At 39.0% G+C, this 20,736-nt stretch overlaps 1 protein-coding gene across 20 annotated transcripts in view; it reads left to right on the forward strand.

Annotated features, from left to right (window-relative positions):
• Positions 1-20,736, forward strand: part of LOC136879195 (modifier of mdg4) — a 617,535-nt gene that overhangs the window by 64,489 nt on the left and 532,310 nt on the right. For all 20 annotated transcript variants that reach the window (XM_068229102.1, XM_067152971.2, XM_067152979.2 and 17 more), the window contains exons 3-5: positions 3,079-3,258; positions 3,339-3,431; positions 14,459-14,741. In XM_068229102.1, the coding sequence (XP_068085203.1) occupies positions 3,079-3,258; positions 3,339-3,431; positions 14,459-14,741 (556 nt within the window). The remainder of the gene's footprint in view (positions 1-3,078; positions 3,259-3,338; positions 3,432-14,458; positions 14,742-20,736) is intronic.

A 20,736-nucleotide genomic window follows, 5' to 3' on the forward strand; every position in this document is an offset into this window, starting at 1 on the left:
GGCGATTTCAGTGCGAGAGTTGGGAATAGAACTGAAGGATACGAAAGGGTGATTGGTAAATGTGGGGAAGATATGGAAGCTAATGGGAATGGGAAGCGTTTGCTGGACTTCTGTGCTAGTATGGGTTTAGCTGTTACGAATACATTCTTCAAGCATAAGGCTATTCACCGCTACACGTGGGAGGCGAGGGGTACCAGATCCATAGACTATATCTTAACAGACTTCGAATTCAGGAAATCTGTTACGAGTGTAAGAGTTTTCCGGGGACTTTTCGATGATACTGACCACTATCTGATCTGTAGTGAACTAAGTATCTCTCGGCCTAGGATAGAGAGAGTAAAATCTGTCTGCAAACGAATAAGGGTAGTAAATCTTCAGGACGAGGAAATTAGACAGAAGTACATGGATATGATTAGTGAGAAGTTTCGAACAGTAGACAGTAGGCAGGTTCAGGATATAGAAAGTGAATGGGTGCCATACAGGGATGCTGTAGTAGAAACAGCAAGGGAATGCCTAGGAACAACTGTGTGTAAAGATGCTAAAAGGCGAACATCTTGGTGGAATGATGAAGTGAGAACAGCTTGTAAACGTAAAAAGAAGGCTTATCAGAAATGGCTCCAAACAAGGGCCGAGGCAGACAGGGATTTGTATGTAGATGAAAGAAACAGAGCAAAACAAATAGTTGTTGAATCCAAAAAGAAGTCGTGGGAAGATTTTGGTAACAACCTGGAAAGGCTAGGTCAAGCAGCAGGGAAACCTTTCTGGACAGTAATAAAGAATCTTAGAAAGGGAGGGAAAAAGGAAATGAACAGTGTTTTCAGTAATTCAGGTGAACTCATAATAGATCCCAGGGAATCACTGGAGAGGTGGAGGGAATATTTTGAACATCTTCTCAATGTAAAAGGAAATCATCCTGGTGGTGTTGTGAACAGCCAAGCTCATGGGGAGGAGGAAAATGATGTTGATGAAATTATGCTTGAGGAAGTGGAAAGGATAGTAAATAAACTCCATTGTCATAAGGCAGCAGGAATAGATGAAATTAGACCTGAAATGGTGAAGTATAGTGGAAAGGCAGGGATGACATGGCTTCATAGAGTAGTAAAATTAGCATGGAGTGTTGGTAAGGTACCTTCAGATTGGGCAAAAGCAGTAATTGCACCTATCTATAAGCAAGGGAACAGGAAGGATTGCAACAACTATCGAGGTATCTCATTGATTAGTATACCAGGCAAAGTATTCACTGGCATCTTGGAAGGGAGGGTGCGATCAGTCGTTGAGAGGAAGTTGGATGAAAACCAGTGTGGTTTCAGACCACAGAGAGGCTGTCAGGATCAGATTTTCAGTATGCACCAGGTAATTGAAAATGCTACGAGAGAAATAGACAGTTGTGTTTGTTTAGTTTATCTAGAGAAAGCATATGACAGGGTACCGAGGGAAAAGATGTTCGCAATACTGGGGGACTATGGAATTAAAGGTAGATTATTAAAATCAATCAAAGGCATTTATGTTGACAATTGGGCTTCAGTGAGAATTGATGGTAGAATGAGTTCTTGGTTCTGGGTACTTACAGGGGTTAGACAAGGCTGTAATCTTTCACCTTTGCTGTTCGTAGCTTATATAGTAAGTGAGATTGAATCAAAGTGTCGTAAAGCTAATGCAGTGAGCTCACAGTTGCGATCAACAGTATTCTGTAAGAAGGAAGTCAGCTCCCAGACGAAACTATCTTTACATCGGTCTGTTTTCAGACCAACTTTGCTTTATGGGAGCGAAAGCTGGGTGGACTCAGGATATCTTATTCATAAGTTAGAAGTAACAGACATGAAAGTAGCAAGAATGATTGCTGGTACAAACGGGTGGGAACAATGGCAGGAGGGTACTCGGAATGAGGAAATAAAGGCTAATTTAGGAATGAACTCGATGGATGAAGCTGTACGCATAAACCGGCTTCGGTGTTGGGGTCATGTGAGGCGAATGGAGGAGGATAGGTTACCTAGGAGAATAATGGACTCTGCTATGGAGGGTAAGAGAAGTAGAGGTAGACCAAGACGACGATGGTTAGACTCGGTTTCTAACGATTTAAATATAAGAGGTATAGAACTAAATGATGCCACAACACTAGTTGCAAATTGAGGATTGTGGCGGCGTTTAATAAATTCACAGAGGCTTGCAGACTGAACGCTGAAAGGCATATCAGTCTATAATGATAATGTGTGTATGTATTTTGGATTTCTGGTAGAAACGTTTTGGTGTAAATTTCACTTTGATTCTCGTTAGATGATGGTCCGAGTCAATGTTGGCTCCTCTGCGGACTTGGACGTTGTGTACTTCTTTTTATTCTGGGAAGGAGATGGCAACATGATCGATCTGGTGTTTGCCGCAGCAGGTGTTGGGTGATTCCCATGTGAAGAGCTTATTGGGGTTTTTCCGTAGGGATGTTGACATGATTTTCAGGTCGTGTTGTTGACAGAGCTCGATGAGGTGTTTGCCATTTTTGTTGGTCTTTTCGTGTGCTGAGAATCTTCGTGCGGTTTTTCTGTAGCACTTTTCTTTACCAATTTTACCTTTGAAATCGCCGAGGAGAATGATTGTGTCTTTTTCAGGCATTTGGATGAGTGTGGTTTCAGGTTTGTTCCAGAAGTTTTCTGTTTGTTTCTGATGTTTGCAGTCATTGGTGGGTTGGTGGGCATTTACAAAGGTGTAGTGGTGATTTGCACAGCGAAGTCGCAAGGTCGTTAGTCTGTTGTTTATGGGCGTGATCCCTTCCACAGAGTTCACGATCTTTTTGTGTACGAAAAAAGGCCATGCCTAACATTGGTGTGGCTTTTCCTACTGTTCGTGTAGTTTTGCTCAGGGCAAGTGAGTGCCCTGAACCTGTACCCGCTCATCCGCCCTCCGAAGAGGCCGTTGGCACTTGGTAGAGAAGGACCCCTTTTACCCGTGGTCACTAGGTTTGTGGACGCAGTTTAACGTTGTTGTTGTTGTTGTTATTATTATTATTATTATATTTTTTAACTGTAACTCAGAAACTGGAACTGTAAAAAAGATGGTGATGTGATTTTTTTTTTTTTTGTTTCACAGGTTAACCCATGCAAGCACCCGATAGTTATTTTGAAGGATGTTCAGCATAAAGACCTGGTGGATATTTTGCAATTTATGTATCAAGGAGAAGTGAATGTACGCCAAGAAGACCTTGGTGCGTTTCTAAAAACAGCTGAACTGTTGCAGATCAAGGGGCTTACTGGACAAGATTCACCTACGGTTTGTACCCAACTAAGGATATTGTTTTGAAGGAGATATTTTTGTCTTGTAATGGATCTAAGGACTTGTTTTCGTTGCAGGAGCCATCAAGTGAACGTGAAACCCCTGTTCAGAACCAGTCGTTAGACCGCATTGTTCCTCGAATTCGTCCGCCTCGTCGCCGTATAGATAAGGTGGGTTAATTTCTTTTCTAATGCCGGGCTGAGTGGCTCAGACGGTTAAGGCGCTGGCCTTCTAACCCCAACTTGGCAGGTTCGATCCTGGCTCAGTCCGGTGGTATTTGAAGGTGCTCAAATACGGCAGCCTCGTGTCGGTAGATTTACTGGCACATAAAAGAACTCCTGCGGGACTAAATTCCGGCACCTCGGCGTCTCCGAAGACCTTAAAAAGTAGTTAGTGGGACGTAAAACAAATAACATTATTTATTATTATTATCTTTTCTAATCTTCCTGGGTAATGTTCTCGAGTCTAATCTAGTGGGTAGAACTGTGTGAGAAGTATGTTTAGAAAAAAAACACAGAATTTAGCATTCATTAAAAATATACATATGCCCTACATAATGTTTGTCATAATTAATTTCATTGTAAAGTCAGGATATCTCTCAGTCATAAACATAATACCAAAAATAGATTTTTAAAAGTTAATATTGGAATACATCCAAGAGAAACTGAATACAGTTGGGTATCGATTATCCAGCTGTCCGTATTATCCAGATGATCTTTTTTTATATTAAGGTTCTTTAAGTAAATTTTACAGTACCCTACTGTATTTAGGTTATGGATTGTTGTGCTTCGATAATTACATTTCCACCTGCGTGATTTATAGTCCTGTACATTGTTGACTGAAATCACTCCCTGCTTTTCTTTACAACTGATTCATTATAATCACTATGTAACAATTTAAAAATTGTCAAGTGAATTAAATTTTTTGCTTGTGAGTAATTAATTTTTTTGAAATTTTTAGGTTGTTAACATCCATAAACATTCTGAAAATATAAACCATTTATACCTAATTTCATTGGAACAGATTGCAGGCTTCCCTTTTTTCTTGAAGAAGTAAATGCCGAGCTGCCTGTTTTAGTGCAAAAATGGTCAAGGCTTACCACACAGCACATCACAAAACACTACATTTATTTTTCATACACAAAACTCAGCTGTGATACTTCATAATTCACTATCACTAATTCTAAAGTATAATTATTGAACATGATCAATTCATTAATACAGTAGATATGTACAGAAAAGTGTAACAGTACGGTATGAGCAATTCGTCACACGTAGATATTGACAAGGTCTTTATTTCCATGTTAAAACAACTAAATCATGGGAAACACACCAGCATACCACATGAAGTGCTCAAGATGCCCTTCGTTAGGATTAATTCCTGCCATTGCTTTGAATCTTTGTGTTAGTTTGTGAATGTACGTTTTTGGAGATTGGCAAGTTTTCTTGGCTCTCAAAAGCGCTTGAGAGGTCTGTCCTTGCTTTTTGAATTTTTCTGTTTCTTTGCATTACTGAACACGCAACAGTTCCTCGTTCTATTTCATTCTGGAGCTGCATATTCAAACGGAAAACTTCTTCCTTATTGTTGAGATAGGACAGTACAATTCCTGGCATTTATTTATTTAGCGTATGATGCATAATGACAACCTATAAACTATTTACACATCCAGTGAAAGATAAGTACAGAGTAAATACAAATTATCATATCTCAAAGTTTAAAAAAACAAGAAGAAAACACAATGGGCTGATTGCAGAAACGGTGTTTAGATGACATCTGCGGTTAAACAATGCTTAAGTATGGCTGCCGCATTGCAGAGACGTTATTTATCACTTAGACACTGTCTAAAACCGATGTTCAACCGGTCATGTTTAAATACTGCCTAGAGCACTGTTCAACCTCAAATGAGAGGAGTGAATCACAGAGGTTATGTACCATGAAACATGGAATTTGTATTATCATGTTGAGACGATTCCAGGAAGGAAGGTTAGTCCGACGGCCTCTCTGTGGGTCGCCTGCTGCTAAATCGCAGCAATTCATTTGACATATACGGGGATATAGATTTTTAATAAGGTTTCGCTTTTCAAGAGACTTGTTTCTTCAGACTGACAAAGGGACAGTCCGGTAAGTGACAACTTGAATACAATTCTCGACAACCGATATATTTTATTGTACACCTGGGGTAATTTCCATGGAATTGTAGGTCACTTAGACTATATACGTATCAGAATTACGTGCCCCGATTGTCAGAGGGTTGTCACATACATCAACCGGAAGGGATTCACTTATATTTACTGCCAAGTAAACACACATAATAGTGAAAACTAAAAAGTAGGTTTTATGTGGTTTTGATATTTATAATCGTATAAGTTTTCGGCAACTATCAGATAGGAAAATGCAATTGGTGGTGATGGTGGTGATTATTGTATAAAGAGGAGGACTAGGGAAGAAGAGCTGTGGCCATAATAACAGCCCTAGTATTGGCCTGGTGTAAAAATAGGGAAACTACAGAACACAATCTTCAGGGCTGCTGATGATGCGTTTCGAACCTACGATCTCCAGAATGCAAGCTACATCTATATGGTCTGTACAACACACTCGGTTGCACATTACTATTTCTTCATCTTCCCTTCATCGAAGCTACTGTATTATGAGTAGATTACACTCACTGTAACAACGCTATAATCAAAGCTACACTTCCTGTACAGTGGCGTGTCGCTTTATTGTCGATAATATTATTTAATTTCCACCAAAAGCGATACTTGTAAGTCATGCTCATGCTTTGCCATATTTGAGTAATGTGTTGGAAGATAAACAGCTGACTGGAGTTCGGCGTGCGCACCGACGAATTTCATTGGTTGCGACAAGCAAAGAGTTGCATGAAAGATACTTCTATTTCCATTTTCAAACCAATATGGAAACATTAAACGATGTCTAGTTAAACATCGGCTGAACATTGTTTATGCAATGGAAGATCATGCTCGATTTAGACGTTGTTTATGTAGACCAGGGTGCATGCGCGTGGTGCATGCACTGTGCACGGTGCAAAAGACGACTTGGCTTGGTTGACCAGAGTGCAGACCCCCACTCCTCGATTTGGAGCAATAGCGCTGTCTCTCTCTTTCCTCACGCCTGTCTCGCTCGCTCCGCCTGTCTCCCTCTCCCCCACTTGCGCCGTAGCGCTCCAAATCCTGGCTGAGTTGAGCCGAGTAGAGCCGAGCATAGCCGAGTAGCCCAGAGACGAAGCGTTGATCCGAGCCATACCGAGCGGCACCGATGCACAGTGCACGGAGCTCTTGCGCCTCGCTCTGCACGCGTGAGATTTTGGGCGTTTGAGAGGCCCTGATGTAGACGTTGTCTAAGGCATAAAACTAATCATCGTTTCTGCAATCGGCCCAATATATTTACATCACTATCTACCTATCAACTCTGACAGTTCATATATACACATTGAGTGCGAGTGATGTGCATCTCACTGAATGTGAATGTCCAAACCCGCCACCCACTTCACTGCTTCGGGTGTTGCTGAGTTGAGGCCTTCCATGGTGCCAGTGAAAGCACGGAGTGGACATTCCTGCACTACATGTTTCATTGTTTGGCGAACCTCCCCACAGTCACTGTATGGAGAAACTGACCAGCCCCAGGTGTGTAAGGTAGATACTGTTCTACCTACTCCACATCTGAGATTGAGTCTACTTCAGATGCAGCGTGACAGATCGAAGCCTGCCAGTTTTGTGGATGGATTATTAATATCCTCTATTGCACGAGGTAGGGATAAAGACCACTCTGTTGACCATTTAGAGGTGGAGTTGAAGTCGCTGGATGTTATCTTCACGGCAGTCTTCCAAGCAGGGTGGCGAGACTTAAGGCATGTGCATTTCTGTCTGATATCCTCATGAACAGGTAGATGTTCATTCTTCAGCATTCTGATCCATACCTGAAAAAGGGCCTTCTGTCTCCTGATATTGCTGAGTATCGGTAACCATTGGTTCGGTGTAGCACGAAGTGTACCAGTTATGATCCACATGGTTTGGCCAAGTTGTAAATCTACTAGCTGTGTGTGAGCACTGTTAAGCCAGACACCAGAGCAGTATTCTGCTGCATAATAGACCAGACATTCACGTGTTGTCCGTAATGTGTTTCCATCCGCTCCCCAAGAAGTTCCAGCCAGTCGTTGGAGAATGTTATAACGACTTTTTAGTTGGTTGGCGGTTTTCTGCAGATGATTTTTGTATTAAGAGACCTATCCAATGTTACTCCTAAGTAACTGGGATTGGCACAATATTGTAGTTCCTGACCATTGAAGGATACCCTTGGATTGTAGTTCGCTTCTGCGTTGTTCAGGTGGAATATAGATGTCGCTGTTTTCTGTGGATTGGGATGAAGATGCCTTCTTATTCCTGGCATTATTACTTGTCATACCAAAAGCAGAATAAGATGGAAATTACTGGAGAAATATCATTATATGAACACCAAAACAAAGCTGTCAATCAGAGTCTTCTTTCTGGACTTTGAGGAAATCATGCCAATATTGTCCTATTTTATGGCAACTCCATTTTTGCCAGGCTTGAATTCGAAGGTTTATGGCTTTGTTGCAGATCTCGTTCCATCATCTGTGTTTGCATTTTTGCGGAAGAACACCAATAATCTGGAAAGCACCTATGAGCGTATCTTTTCATTCTATCCAATTGGAAAGATATTGGTCAGAGATATTTGCAAGGAAAATGTTTGAATTATTTTTAAAGAAATTCTGGATCAGTTCTTGTGTTTGTGACTTTTTTTTTTTGAATTTGGGCCCATCAGGTTGAAACTTTACTTTGATTAAAGCTGGGTGGTAATTGGAATCAATGACACCATTTGACACAGGTTGCATAGAGAAAGAAAATGAAAAACATGTGGACTTACAGAAGACAGTCATTTGGACAATTATTATTATTATTATTATTATTATTATTATTATTATTATTATTATTATTATTATTATTATTATTATTATTATTTGGGTGATATTTTGTAACATTGAAAATTGTAAAGGGCTGGAGTGATCTTTGGTAATATTGTGAAATGTCTATTCTAGAAAAAACGCTCTACGTCTTTAATATTGTGAAATGTAAACGTCGATTCTAGAAAGACGTCCTACGTCTTTAAGAGTTTCATAAACCGAGTTCAATAGTTGCAGTCGGTTAAGTGCGGCCAGTATCCAGTAATCGGGAGATAGTGGGTTCGAGCCCCACTGTCGGCAGCCCTGAAGATGGTCTTCTGTGGTTTCCCATTTTCACACCGGGCAAATGCTGGGGCTGTACCTTAATTAAGGCCACGGCCTCTTCCTTTCAATTCCTAGGTCTTTCCTATCCCATCATCACCGTAAGACCTATCTGTGTCGGTGCAACGTAAAGCAAATAGTAAAAAAAAAAAAAAAAAAAAAAAGTTTCGTAAAAGGAAGATTCTCAACAAATATTTGCGTTTGAGAAAAAATAACCCCAGCAGTTTTGATTGGTGAGTCTGGGTGGTGTGAGGTAAGCTTCTGTGCTCTGGTTGGTTACCTGGTGATCGCACTGGGGCCAGCTGCGCCCTCCTTCAGAGAACGAGGAAAACTTTCATCGTCTTTCGTTTCTCACCTGTCCAGCGAGTCAGACGTACTTCTGCAATTCTTTGTTTCATTTGCACTTTAATTTAACTTCAATGCTTTTTCATTTTCTTTTCACATAGGAGTTTACCCCTACATGCCCAAACTCACCACTCAATTATAAATATGGCTTAGCTTTTCAGCTGGGTCTGCCAGTTTGATTTTAGAGGTATTCCCCTCTCTTTAAATTTGGTAATATAATTAAAAGATAAATTGTATTTCCCTCTGGGGTGGCCTCCAGTAAGTTGGCGTCTCTTGTTGCACGCTAGTTTTTCCTCTGCCCCGCACCAGAAGTGTTTTCAGTGTGGGAGTAAGTTGAACTAGTCTCTGCATCAAGTTCAAGTTTTTCTGATTTCCCCCTTGTTTCAATTATGTGGCGTGATTGACTGAAAGCGCCGTTAACTGTCACTTAATGTTGTATTTTTTATATCGTGTGTTTCCTTATTACCCTTACAGGTTGTATTTTGGAAGTTTGTGTTATGTTAGTGTATATATTTAACTTAGCCACTTTGATTTAAAGGAATAGCCCTTAGCACCTTGCATCTGATTTGTTGTTTTGTAGATATTGTAACTTGATTTGTATTAATGAAATTTATTCAAATTTTATTTTGGTGTAACTTTTATGTTGGGAAAATAATATCATAGATCAAGGGATCACCGTTGATTTTTCTTAAAATCCGCAACACACGCATCCCCATGGCCCTGGTAAGGTTTCCAACATCCGTTCCACATCTGTTGTTATAGTCGTCACGTTGTCCAACCTGATTTTCATTTGTTTATTTCTCGACGTAGTTTCAGCTGGTGTTTTTTTTGTCTTACAGCTGTCTAAAGTACATGTGGTTTAAACATTACTATTATTATCATTATTATTTCTTTATTATGTGTCATGTAGCCAGTTACCGGTTACGTATTGAACCGGAAGCCGGTTACACCATTTTTTACTTTAACATTCATAATTTCTTTCTGGTTTCTTTAGAAATTGCTACAGGGTCTATTTGAAATTCTCCTAAGTGAAATTTGGTGATTTCCAGGTTATTTTCTTGTGTAAAAGGGCCAGGAAATGGGTTGACATCAGCTTTAACTAAAAATTCTTGTAGAAGTAGGGTATAGTCCTACAATGGTTCTGAACTTCTTTTCTTTACCAATTTGTGCTTTGAAATCTAGCAAAATTTTAACATGATATTTGGGAATCTCTGCTGTAGTCTTTTCTAATAGCTCCCAGAATTTCTCTGCATTTTGTGTGCCTTTTTGGTTGTAGTTGTTTGTAAATGCATGTACAGTAGAATGTCATTGTAACAAACGCCAGTTGAACAAAAGATGGACGCTCGCAGTTAGAAAATAGTTCCAAATAGTGACATTTGGTACCGAGCCTGGTTGAGCTTTCTTCGCAAGCATCATGGACATCACAGAGCAATGCAAGACGCAAAATTATTTTTAGGGCCCCTTCCCTTTTCCTTATTTAACGTGTGGTTAAAATATTTCCTTGTAATGAATTTCGAACTTTCAGTATAACTAATTAAAATGTAGCCTTTTTCTTCAAAATATAATTGGATTTTATCCTGTTTTAATCGCCAGGATTTGGCACAACTACAGTTAATTGTGTTCCAGGCGACACACACTATACAATACACAGGTGAAATTACCCGATTACAGATCAGGGGAAAGTAAGCAAACGCCTTACAATTCTGACGGGCAGGTTGCCTACCCAACAGCATGTGAAGATTATCTTATTCAGTTTTGGCGTACCGGTACTGAACGTCATTACAGTAAAGCCACGTTAATTTAAAGTCGTTGGGACGCAAAAATTGGACTTCGAATTAACAGTCAGCTCGTAATTCAGAAATGCCAAACCTTGCCGCATCACAAAATATTCTAAGGCTCGTTACTGCATGCAGTTAATCTTGATTCACAGTTTAAACCTTTCAAATGTCATGGAAAAAGCTATTTCGAAAATTTATCCCACAGGGTGCATTTACAGTATTCAGATAATGCACTCAGATAAGTCACTGACAAACATAGCCTCACTCAACGAAAGAAAAACAAAGCATGATTCAGAGGCGAGGAGAAATCTATGCTGGCTCTCGTGTACAAGTTCTTTATTAATTGGATTACTGTGTTGTATGCATTTTATATGCACCGTGCTTGCATGGAAAGTGCCCGACGCCCTTCAAACATTGTGGCTTATCGAAGTTTCCTGTGACGAGGGGATAAAGTCTCTTGCTTCCGCATACATTGTAACACAGTACAATGACCTCAACCCTTGTATGATTTCCCGGCTAGCACTTCTCTTCTTTAAAATCATAAGTCCGTTTGGGCTCGGCATTAAAAGGAACAATGCAGTTACATCGGCATTGACAATATCGTTCGATACGTATGAATTGATTATACGAGCCATATTTTTCGCCAACTGTCGGCATCGCTAGTGTTTGCGGATTCTGCTTCTCCGCACACTGCTTGCTATGTGATATTGTGGCGTTCCTTAAAACACTGAATACAAAAGAATTACAATTTCACTTGAACCTAGCAAATGTGAAGCACACTGTAGACACACCGAAGTGAGTGAAAGTGCGGAAAGCTATCCTGTACATTCTGGAAGACGCGTTCTATCATGACACGGCTAAATGCTGAATTTAAGTTATTCAGTAAAAGATTTTTTTAATGTAAAGGTACTTTTGAAAAATTTTGTGTTAAATTCAACTGCAGTGGTTGCTGACTACCTTGAATATTCGTTTGTGTCTGGGAGTGTTCAGAATCACAGACTTATCAAAAAACAAAGTTGAGGAGATAATGTACCAGTACAGGGTAAAATCTGAGATGCTGAAAACTTCTTGCAATTACCTGTACTTTATAAAAATACTTCATGTAAATATAGGTATCCTAATTTTCCTCTCATTTAATAAATACAATATTAAGGTTTTTTATGTGTAAATTCATGTCAAAATAATGTAGATTCTTCAACAGGTTTAGCAATAGGCAAGTTCTTAAGAATTGACTTATTTCAGTACAACAAAATTCCACTATAACGAATTAATTTCTGAGGTCCCCAAAATTTTATTATACTGGTATTTTACTGTAAATTTTATTTCCTGATTTGATTGTGGGCATGGATATTCTTTCAGAAGGAGATGTAAAGTTCATTACTGAATTTGTGATATTTGTTCTGACTGGAAATCCAGTACCGATAATGGTGTGTGTTAGGAAGATGGATGGCCGGTTTACCTTTGTAGATTCTATAATTCCCTGATTCAAAGTGATTTTCACCACTGTGTCTAGTTTCTTAAGTGCTAAAGCTTCTCCAGTACATCAGTTCGCATAGCTTGCCTATTTTGAGAAGTGTGTTGATGTTCAAAGTACCAAGAAAATGTTTGGTCTTTGGGCGAAGAGATTTGGAAAGCTCCAATACATTCCTACATGACAATCTCAGTCCTCCAGAATCCGATGACCGAGATAACCTAGTGTGTATACTAGGCCCTGGGGTAGTTGCTTCGTTTAAAGATGACATCATGCTGGTGAGTTTAAGGTATTGGGGAGATTGATTGTAATCAGTCTCAATGTTACAAGTAGGGTATTGAGACTTAGAGGATGCCTCAAGATGTTTTCTGGCTGCTAATTTTTATGGCTTTAAACCAACCCTCCTCCTTTCTCCAGGCTTGGGACCAGCAACAGCAACTACTGAGCTACTCAATCCACCTACCAGGTACTGCAGGCAGTGTTTATTTATTTATTTAATTAATTAATTAATTAGTTTATTTATTTATTTATTTATTTATTTATTTATTTATTTATTTATTTATTTATTTATTTGTTTATTTATTTACAAAAGGAAAAATGTCTATTGACTTTAACAAAATAAAACTAGAGAAAATTAGAATGTCATTTTTTTTGTTTTTGTTTTTCAGGATTATAGTAAAAATAGTTTATGCGCTATCATAGTTTGAAAATTGTAAATACCAGCAGTTGTCTGTGCTCCATGTGTCAGCACTAACTTGAGAAAAAAAAGTGAATAAATAAATTCTTTGGATTCTGAAGAGAGAGAACTGGCCTTCAAAAGGGGTTGTGTTCAAAATGACTACTACCAGCTTCAATACAAGCTTCCATTCTGTCATGTGAAGATTGATGCACATGTTCTAGAATTTCATCAGAAATTTCAGCACAGGCGGCAGTAATATGTTGTCTCATATCATCTGGTGTAGTCAGTATGACCTTGTAAACAGCGTCATTTAGCTTTCCCCAGCAAAAGAAATCTAAAGGTGTTAAATCTGGTGAATAGGCTGGCCAAGGTACAGGTCCCCTTTGTCCAGTCCCCTGATTTGGAAACAGTCTGTGAAGACATGCTGTAGTACATTGTGCTGATACCACATGTTCCTCTTAGTCTGCAGTAGAATGTAGAATGTTTTTTAATCTGTGGAAGATTTTCTGTTAGGAAGTTCAGATACTTTTGAGAGTCTAGTGTTCCATCTATGAAAGAAGGGCCTATGAGCTAATGGTTCACTATTCCACACCACACATTTAAACTCCATTTCAGAAAATATTAGGGGTGCAAGTTGTAGGTGATTCACCCTGTAGGCCTACAGCAGATCTGTATCCTAGGTAACGTTCTGTAGGTAGTTCTTCAAACTCGCTGTTGTCGTCCCTTTCTCCCGAGTCTTCATTGAGCCGCATGTCCAATATTTCATTGGTTTTCAATCTTCCTTTGTTTATTTCACAACACACTTGCCAACACTTAGAACGCACACTGAGAAACACAATCGTGCTGCTTGACCTAGACTTTCATTCAAATAAAAAATAGCAGCCATATGGCCTTAGAATGCTGCCTCGCTTTGCTCTTTTATGTATGCAAGTGTTTCTTCAAGGAATTATAAGCCCTCTGTGTGAGATATGCCGATAGAGTTTTTTTCTTTCTCTTTTTCTTCCATTGGTGTAAATGCAGTCCCAAATGCTACGTCATTTGTTAACACTATCCGAGGCTTGCCTTAAATTCAGTTTATAACGGAACTTCTCCTCTCTTTTTTATTTAAATGCTAGGTGACTAAAATACTGCCATCTATGTGTTATACCATGAAAGACACAATTGGAGCTCACATGCTGCCAGAATTGGAATAGTGACCAAATCTGAATTCATTAGCACAGTGACACCAACCCCAGTATCAATCAATCAATCAATCAATCAATCACAAGCCACAGATTGGAAAAAGATCTTCAGTACTTATGAAGAAATTTCTGTGTATTTGTGACCTTGATGAAGTTTCATCTTTCACTGTCCAGGCCAGTACAGTTGGGAAATGATGCAAAGGCTGCACATAGAAGATGACTATAATTTCTAGTAGTACATTTTAACGTGAAAGACAGTGGCCTATATTCGGACCAGTATGGTAGTTCAGCTTCTTGGATTGGTTATGAAAGTATTTTTGGAAAAAAGTAAAGACATAATATTTAAAATGTGCATGTACCATTTTCTGATTACACTTCTTTGTTAGGTGGACTATATGTAAATCCTGTCTGAAGTTTTCTCACTTTTCAGATCATTGTTAATTTTCTTTGCCGCAACATTTTCATTTTACATTTCCTTCACAGCCACCACAATCTGCAATGCCTCGATTAGAAAAGCAGCTGTCACCACGAGCTCAGTCTCCTCTGCCACCCTACAAACGAATGCGTGCAGATACACCTGTCGTGTTGAGTGATGATACTTCTGGTGTAGAATGTATTGACCTTAAATCTCCGAAGGTGGAACCTGTTGATTGTGAGCCAAGTGCCGAACCAGAACCTCCCTCAGAAAGTAGTAGTAAGGACGGTATTATGGATGAAACATTGGGAGGAGAAAGCAGTAGACATTCTCTTCAAGACTCTAAACAAGGTAACAGTGAAATTGGCTTCCCATGGCATGCATGAGGTGTGTTTTCTACTGTTTATTTACATTTTAATATTAGAAAGAACACATGTTGATGGAGAAATAGGATAATGATTCATTTCATTTCATGGTATGGGAAGAAGTATTATTTGATGTATATACTCGTAGTTTGAGGTTTTTTTAGATGAACATTATAAGAAGGATACAGGGGCAAAACAATGAGAGTCCACCATTTTTAGTTTTATAGAAAATGAAAAATAAAGTTTCATGTCTCCTATGTGCATAAGTATCAACTTAAATACAGGTCTTTTAGCATAATAAGGTATGTATGGAAGTATGTATGGACCCTACATAAAGCACTTGTGACAGAAAAAATGTAGAAAATACATTTTATCTTACAAAGTTTCCTTCAGGCTAGCAACCCATCGGAAGGACATTTGATAGCTTTCAAGTCTTGCAAAATGTAAAATGCAAGACCGTAACGGGTCACATGGCCTATACTTGGAAGGAAGATGATGATGATCTTACAGAGTTTTTCAAAACATTGCATGTCACCTGTATTTTCAGGGAAAAAACAATGAGGCTCCATTAGCACAGTTTTTTATACTTTTTAGTTATGTAATTATCAGTTTCAGAAGGTTTTTGGAAGCTGAAATGTTTTATGCCTGCATTTCAAAGCTGTTGGTTAAGTTAAAAAGGCTACTCTCAAATTTGACCAAAATGTTTAATGCTGGATCCAACCAGCCTTTGGCCTGATGACTAAACATACGTATATATAGGCGTAATAACAAACTTATGTAAGTTGTAGTAAGTGAGTAAAAGTACAATATTTCCTAACATTAATACTTTATTATAGCCAGTTAAAAATGCAACTCAAAGTTAGTTTGACAAAAGGTAATACAATAGAAGTCTGCTATAGTGAGTACAGCATATAATGGTAGATTTTGTTGGTCCCTTCAAAATTCGTCTTAAACTGTGTATTATCCTTAGGTTACAGCGAGAGTCTGATCACTGATGCGTTATTACGAGCGATTAAGCGTGCACAATTTTTTCCATTACCAATATTTATGCATCTCAACGATTATGTTGCATGTGATCGATCACCTTCGGTTTCGTTTCCTCGCTATGTCCACTAGTGAGCTCTCTCATCGACATTCAAAGGCGACATTGGAGTTTATTAGTAATACCCGTCGACTGCTGTTCCGTAAAGAAAAGTTGAAACGAAAGGGAATGTATTCGTAATAAATGCGTAAATAATGTGCCCGGTAACAGCTGTTAAATCGTTGAAAATAAAGGCTGAATTTTAATGAATTTCAAAGCTCTTGGTTAGGTTAGAAAGTTTGATTAAATCATGGAAAAAGGCTACGCTCAAATTTGACCGAAATATTTAATGTAGGATCCAACCAGCCTTTGGGCTGATGACTAAACATATGTACATACAGACTTACAAACTTATGTAAGTTGTAGTAAGTGGGTAAAAGTAATATTTCCTAACATTAATGCCTAATTTTAATGCTCAATACTGCAATTAAGCAAGAATGGGTTACACCTCAGGATATGGCAGTGTGCATCATTGATTTTGAGAGGTTAGTTTATATTTTCTCGGGTCTATTTTGGAAAAGCTATTATCATGTAAATTTATAGTGAGAAGATTATAATTTCTCTACTGGCGCATTAAGTATGTTTTCATCATAGATATATTACGGTTAAGTTAGGTTAAGTGACGCTGTTTGAATAAGAAAACTGAAACGTTTGCCACAAAATGCGATTGATCATCTTAGGTAAGGTATCGTTTTCTCGCTATGTGCACTTGTGAGCTCTCCCGTCGACTTTCGAAGGCGATGTTGGAGTCGATTAGTAATGTCCGTCAACTGTTGTTCTGTAAAGCAAAATTGAAGTGAAAGAGGAGAACATGTTTTTGCAATAAATGCTAAAATAACATGGTCAATAGCATGTGTTAAATTGTTAGAAATAAAGGCTACATCAAGTGATCGCATAATTTTAATACTGAAATTATATAAGAATGCGACACACCTCAATGTATGGCAGAGCACATCATTGATTTCAGAGGTTCGATTATATTTTCTCGCATCTGGTTAAATTTATAGCAGGAAGATTATCTCTTTTCTGCTGGCGCTTGAATATATATTTTCATGTTATATATACGGTTAAAGTAGGTTAGGTGTCCGACTCGCTGGCTGAATGGTCAGCATACTGGCCTTCGGTTCAGAGGGTCCCGGGATTTTAACCTTAATTGGTTAATTCCAATGGCTCGGGGGCTGGGTGTGTGTGTGTGGCGTATTCAGCATTAGAAATCATCATAGGTAGGGCCCTCATCTTCACAGACATGCAGGTCGCCTAATAGGCCGTCTACGAGAAAAAGACCCGATCAGGCCTCTCCGGAGCCCATACGCCATTAAATTAAAGTTAGGTTAGGTGACTCAGTTTGAATAAGAAAGCTGAAGCGTTTGCCACAAAATGCGACCTTCGATATCGTTTTCTTATTATATGCACTCGCTGTAACGATGGGGTCGCCACTCCCAAAGGCATTTTAGAGCTATTGCCAGCCCCCAGGCCGCCCTTTACATGGGGAACAGAAGTCCTTGCAGCCGCCCCTAACATGGGAAACATGCTGCTCTTTCCTCCTATATACCTTAGCAGCCGTTATAACCAATGTAGACCAAGAGGTCCTGCTGCCTTTATCACTTTCACTCATATTTCATCCATCCCTGATGCTTTTCCCGTTTTCATTTTTGTTCCAGATAATATTGCCCAATAGCAGTATTATAAGAAGCGGTAGGCCTAGGGGCTGGAAAATAAGGCACCTTAAATTAAAATATGCCCACAACTTTATTTTACAAATAGAACAAATTGCCTTCCTTCATTTTCACAAGATTTGAAGTTATTTAACATAATTAAAATCACGCATATCTTGAGTAATACAAAGGAACGAGAAGATATTATAACCACTTTAAAACAATGAGGGAGCCAGCTCTCATTAGCAGGTACCATTCAGTTTACAACAAGTGAGAGAAAAGTTTCTTACTCCGAACACCAAGAGCATAACCAGGCTATCAGACCACAATAAACATCGTAATCTATAATCTTCATATCCGTATTGACAAACTACACAATTATAAATAGGATAGTATTGATAAGGTGGAATTTCTTTCCTATTTATAATTGCACAATAAACATTTCAGTTTAAATTAAAACACACTCAAAAGTAAGTGGAGAACACTTAAACAGCTTTAATACCAAGGGGAAACCAGAGTTTACACGGGATTAGTTAATAGCCTCCATAGTTCGAAACCAATTCTTAAAGGCATGTTAAGAAATGCCCCCAAATAATTAACAGCACCATGGAAAATACAACGTTAGATACAACCTTCAAGTACTTGCATGACTTAGCAGAGGCTTATTCCACCGGGCGAGTTGGCCGCGCAGTTAGGGGCGCGCAGCTGTAAGCTCGCATCCGGGAGATAGTGGGTTCGAACCCCACTGTCGGCAGCCCTGAAGATGGTTTTCCGTGGTTTCCCATTTTCACACCAGACAAATGCTGGGGCTGTACCTTAATTAAGGCCACGGCTGCTTCCTTCCCATTCCTAGACCTTTCCTGTCCCATCGTCGCCATAAGACCTGTCTGTGTTAGTGCAACGCAAAAGAAAAAAAATCTTATTCCTCTACATTGCCCATAGTTAGAGGCACCTGTTTTCCGCAAAGCCCGAAATCGCAAAATGTTTGCAAAATTTTACAAATTTGGCTCAAAAACACGAAACTATTTGGAATTGCATCATTTGAAGTTTACGACAGAGATTCGAGGCAAGTTGTGGCAATAAAACCCGATAATCGATGCCACAATCAACTTTATCGATTATCGCTAAAATATCTTCCTGTGAAGCGAGAAATTTATCGTATTCATCGATCCTTGGTATTCAATTACGTGTAACGTCACTGTGTATTTCCTCTTGCCTTTTGAAAATCCCTGCTGATCGGAGCTTTTAATTTCCTATTTTGTGCTCAGTTTATTAAAATGGTTGTGACAGTTTTTGATCGAGAATAATAATTTGCATCAGAAGGATTTTACGTCTTTAACAAAACTAGAAAGATAAAGCATTGTGTGAATTGAGTGGCAGAGAAAGGACACATGCCTGAAACATACTAATAACAGAGTTTCACCTAAGAAGAACAAGGAAAAGGCACTAACGACAACAGGCATCAGAACACAAGCTAGTCTAACAGACACTAGTTCAGCGGCAAAACAAGCGAAATACAATTAAGACGCATTCATTTTATCTACAACTCGAGCTTTAATGAAGGCAAATATTCCACTGGAAAAAGTTAATCATCCGAAGCTGAGAGAGTGGATGGAGAAATATATACCAGGTTTGTGCAATAATATAAATTTTTCTGAGGAAGAGATGCAAGGTTATGTTTTTCTGATAACTTTGTATGGTTATGATAGTTTTCTTGTTTAATCGTACTTAGGCCTAGATAATGCATGCCAGATCCCTCATTTACAATTATAAATCATTTAATTCATTCAAATGATGTTAAATAGCCCTCTAATATTAGGCCTATTGATTTTTTTAAGGTGCTGGAGACTTGCCCACAGCTGGATGACTGAGGGAAGGTTCTGTACCTCAAATTGTCAAAGAGGAGGAGGAAAGATAAAAGAAACTGTGAAAGATGAGAGAGTTTCAGTTCTTTGTCATGAAGCGATTGATAAAAAAGGGCAATGTGTATTTATGGTTCTTATAAAAGTGCTTAGTTGTGGCGATAGTACAGTTCAGAAGTTATTTGTAAGGGGGGGGGGGGGGGGGGGGGTGTGAGGTGAAAATTAGTGCAAATGCTACAGAATGTTCATAAGCAATTATGAGTGTAATTCACAAACTTGAAATTCGGTACCAGAATGTAGTTTCTATAACTTCAGATTCAGCACGTTACATGGGCAAGTGTATAAACGCAATTAGGATTCTAGTTTCAGAAGAGTTGGTACACATGCACTGCTGGGCTCTTTAACTGAATTTGGTGGGCAGTGTGTGGGCCATGGAACTTATTGCTTTGAACTAATGTGTTGTACAGGCAAAACACATCTTCCCTAATACACGAAAGGGAAAGCATGCATACATTCAATTCCTGAAGCAGAAATATGAAGACGAACCCACTAAAGCTAAACTCTTCCCTATTCCTGTGATCACCAGGTGGAACTCATGGTTTAAAAGTGTTGAGTATCTTGGAGGGTATCTTTATGATCTAGTAGACTTTGTTGAAACTATTGAAGACGAGAGTGTTGCTGTGAACTATTTCAAAGCTTTGACCCCAAATGAAGTAACAACAATTCATTACCTAGCTATTTTTCCTGTTGAGCATTGCTCAAAATGTTGTGAGTTGCTGCTCACATTAGAGAGTTCCAACATGCCGTTAATTCATGTACTTTAGTCTAAGCTTAGTGACCTTTCATCATCATCATCCTAAATCATCTCCAGTTTCCTGGGTGTGGTATATGAGCCTTCTCCATCTCATCCTGTCCTTGTACCATTCTTCCTCCACCAACTTGTCCCAATCATGACCTCTCAGCAGTACATCGCTCTTAACTAAATCTATCCATTTCCTTCGTGGCCTTCCCACGGGTCGTCTTCCTTCTACCTTTCTGTCAAATTCCTTCCTTGCAGTTCTGTTTATTGGCATCCTCTTCATGTGACCAAACCACTTCAGTCTTGATATCTGAATCTTATTGAGGAGAGAATCATCTATTCCTACTTCTTCTCTAATTTTCTCATTCCTAATCTTGTCTTTCCTGGTTTTCTGGATCATAGTGCGTAGGAATTTCATTTCAGCTGCCTGAAGTTTGGAATTATCTCTATTGGTCAGTGTTGTGGTTTCGAGACTGTACGTAAGAATTGGTGTATAATAAGACTTGTACAATGTCATTTTTGTTTTCATGGGTATTTGCTCATCCCACAGCAGGTGTCTTACCTGGTGGTAAAATTGTGTTGCC

The sequence above is a fragment of the Anabrus simplex genome, chromosome 8, assembly GCF_040414725.1.
Source record: "Anabrus simplex isolate iqAnaSimp1 chromosome 8, ASM4041472v1, whole genome shotgun sequence".
NCBI classification, from domain to species: Eukaryota; Metazoa; Arthropoda; class Insecta; order Orthoptera; family Tettigoniidae; genus Anabrus; species Anabrus simplex.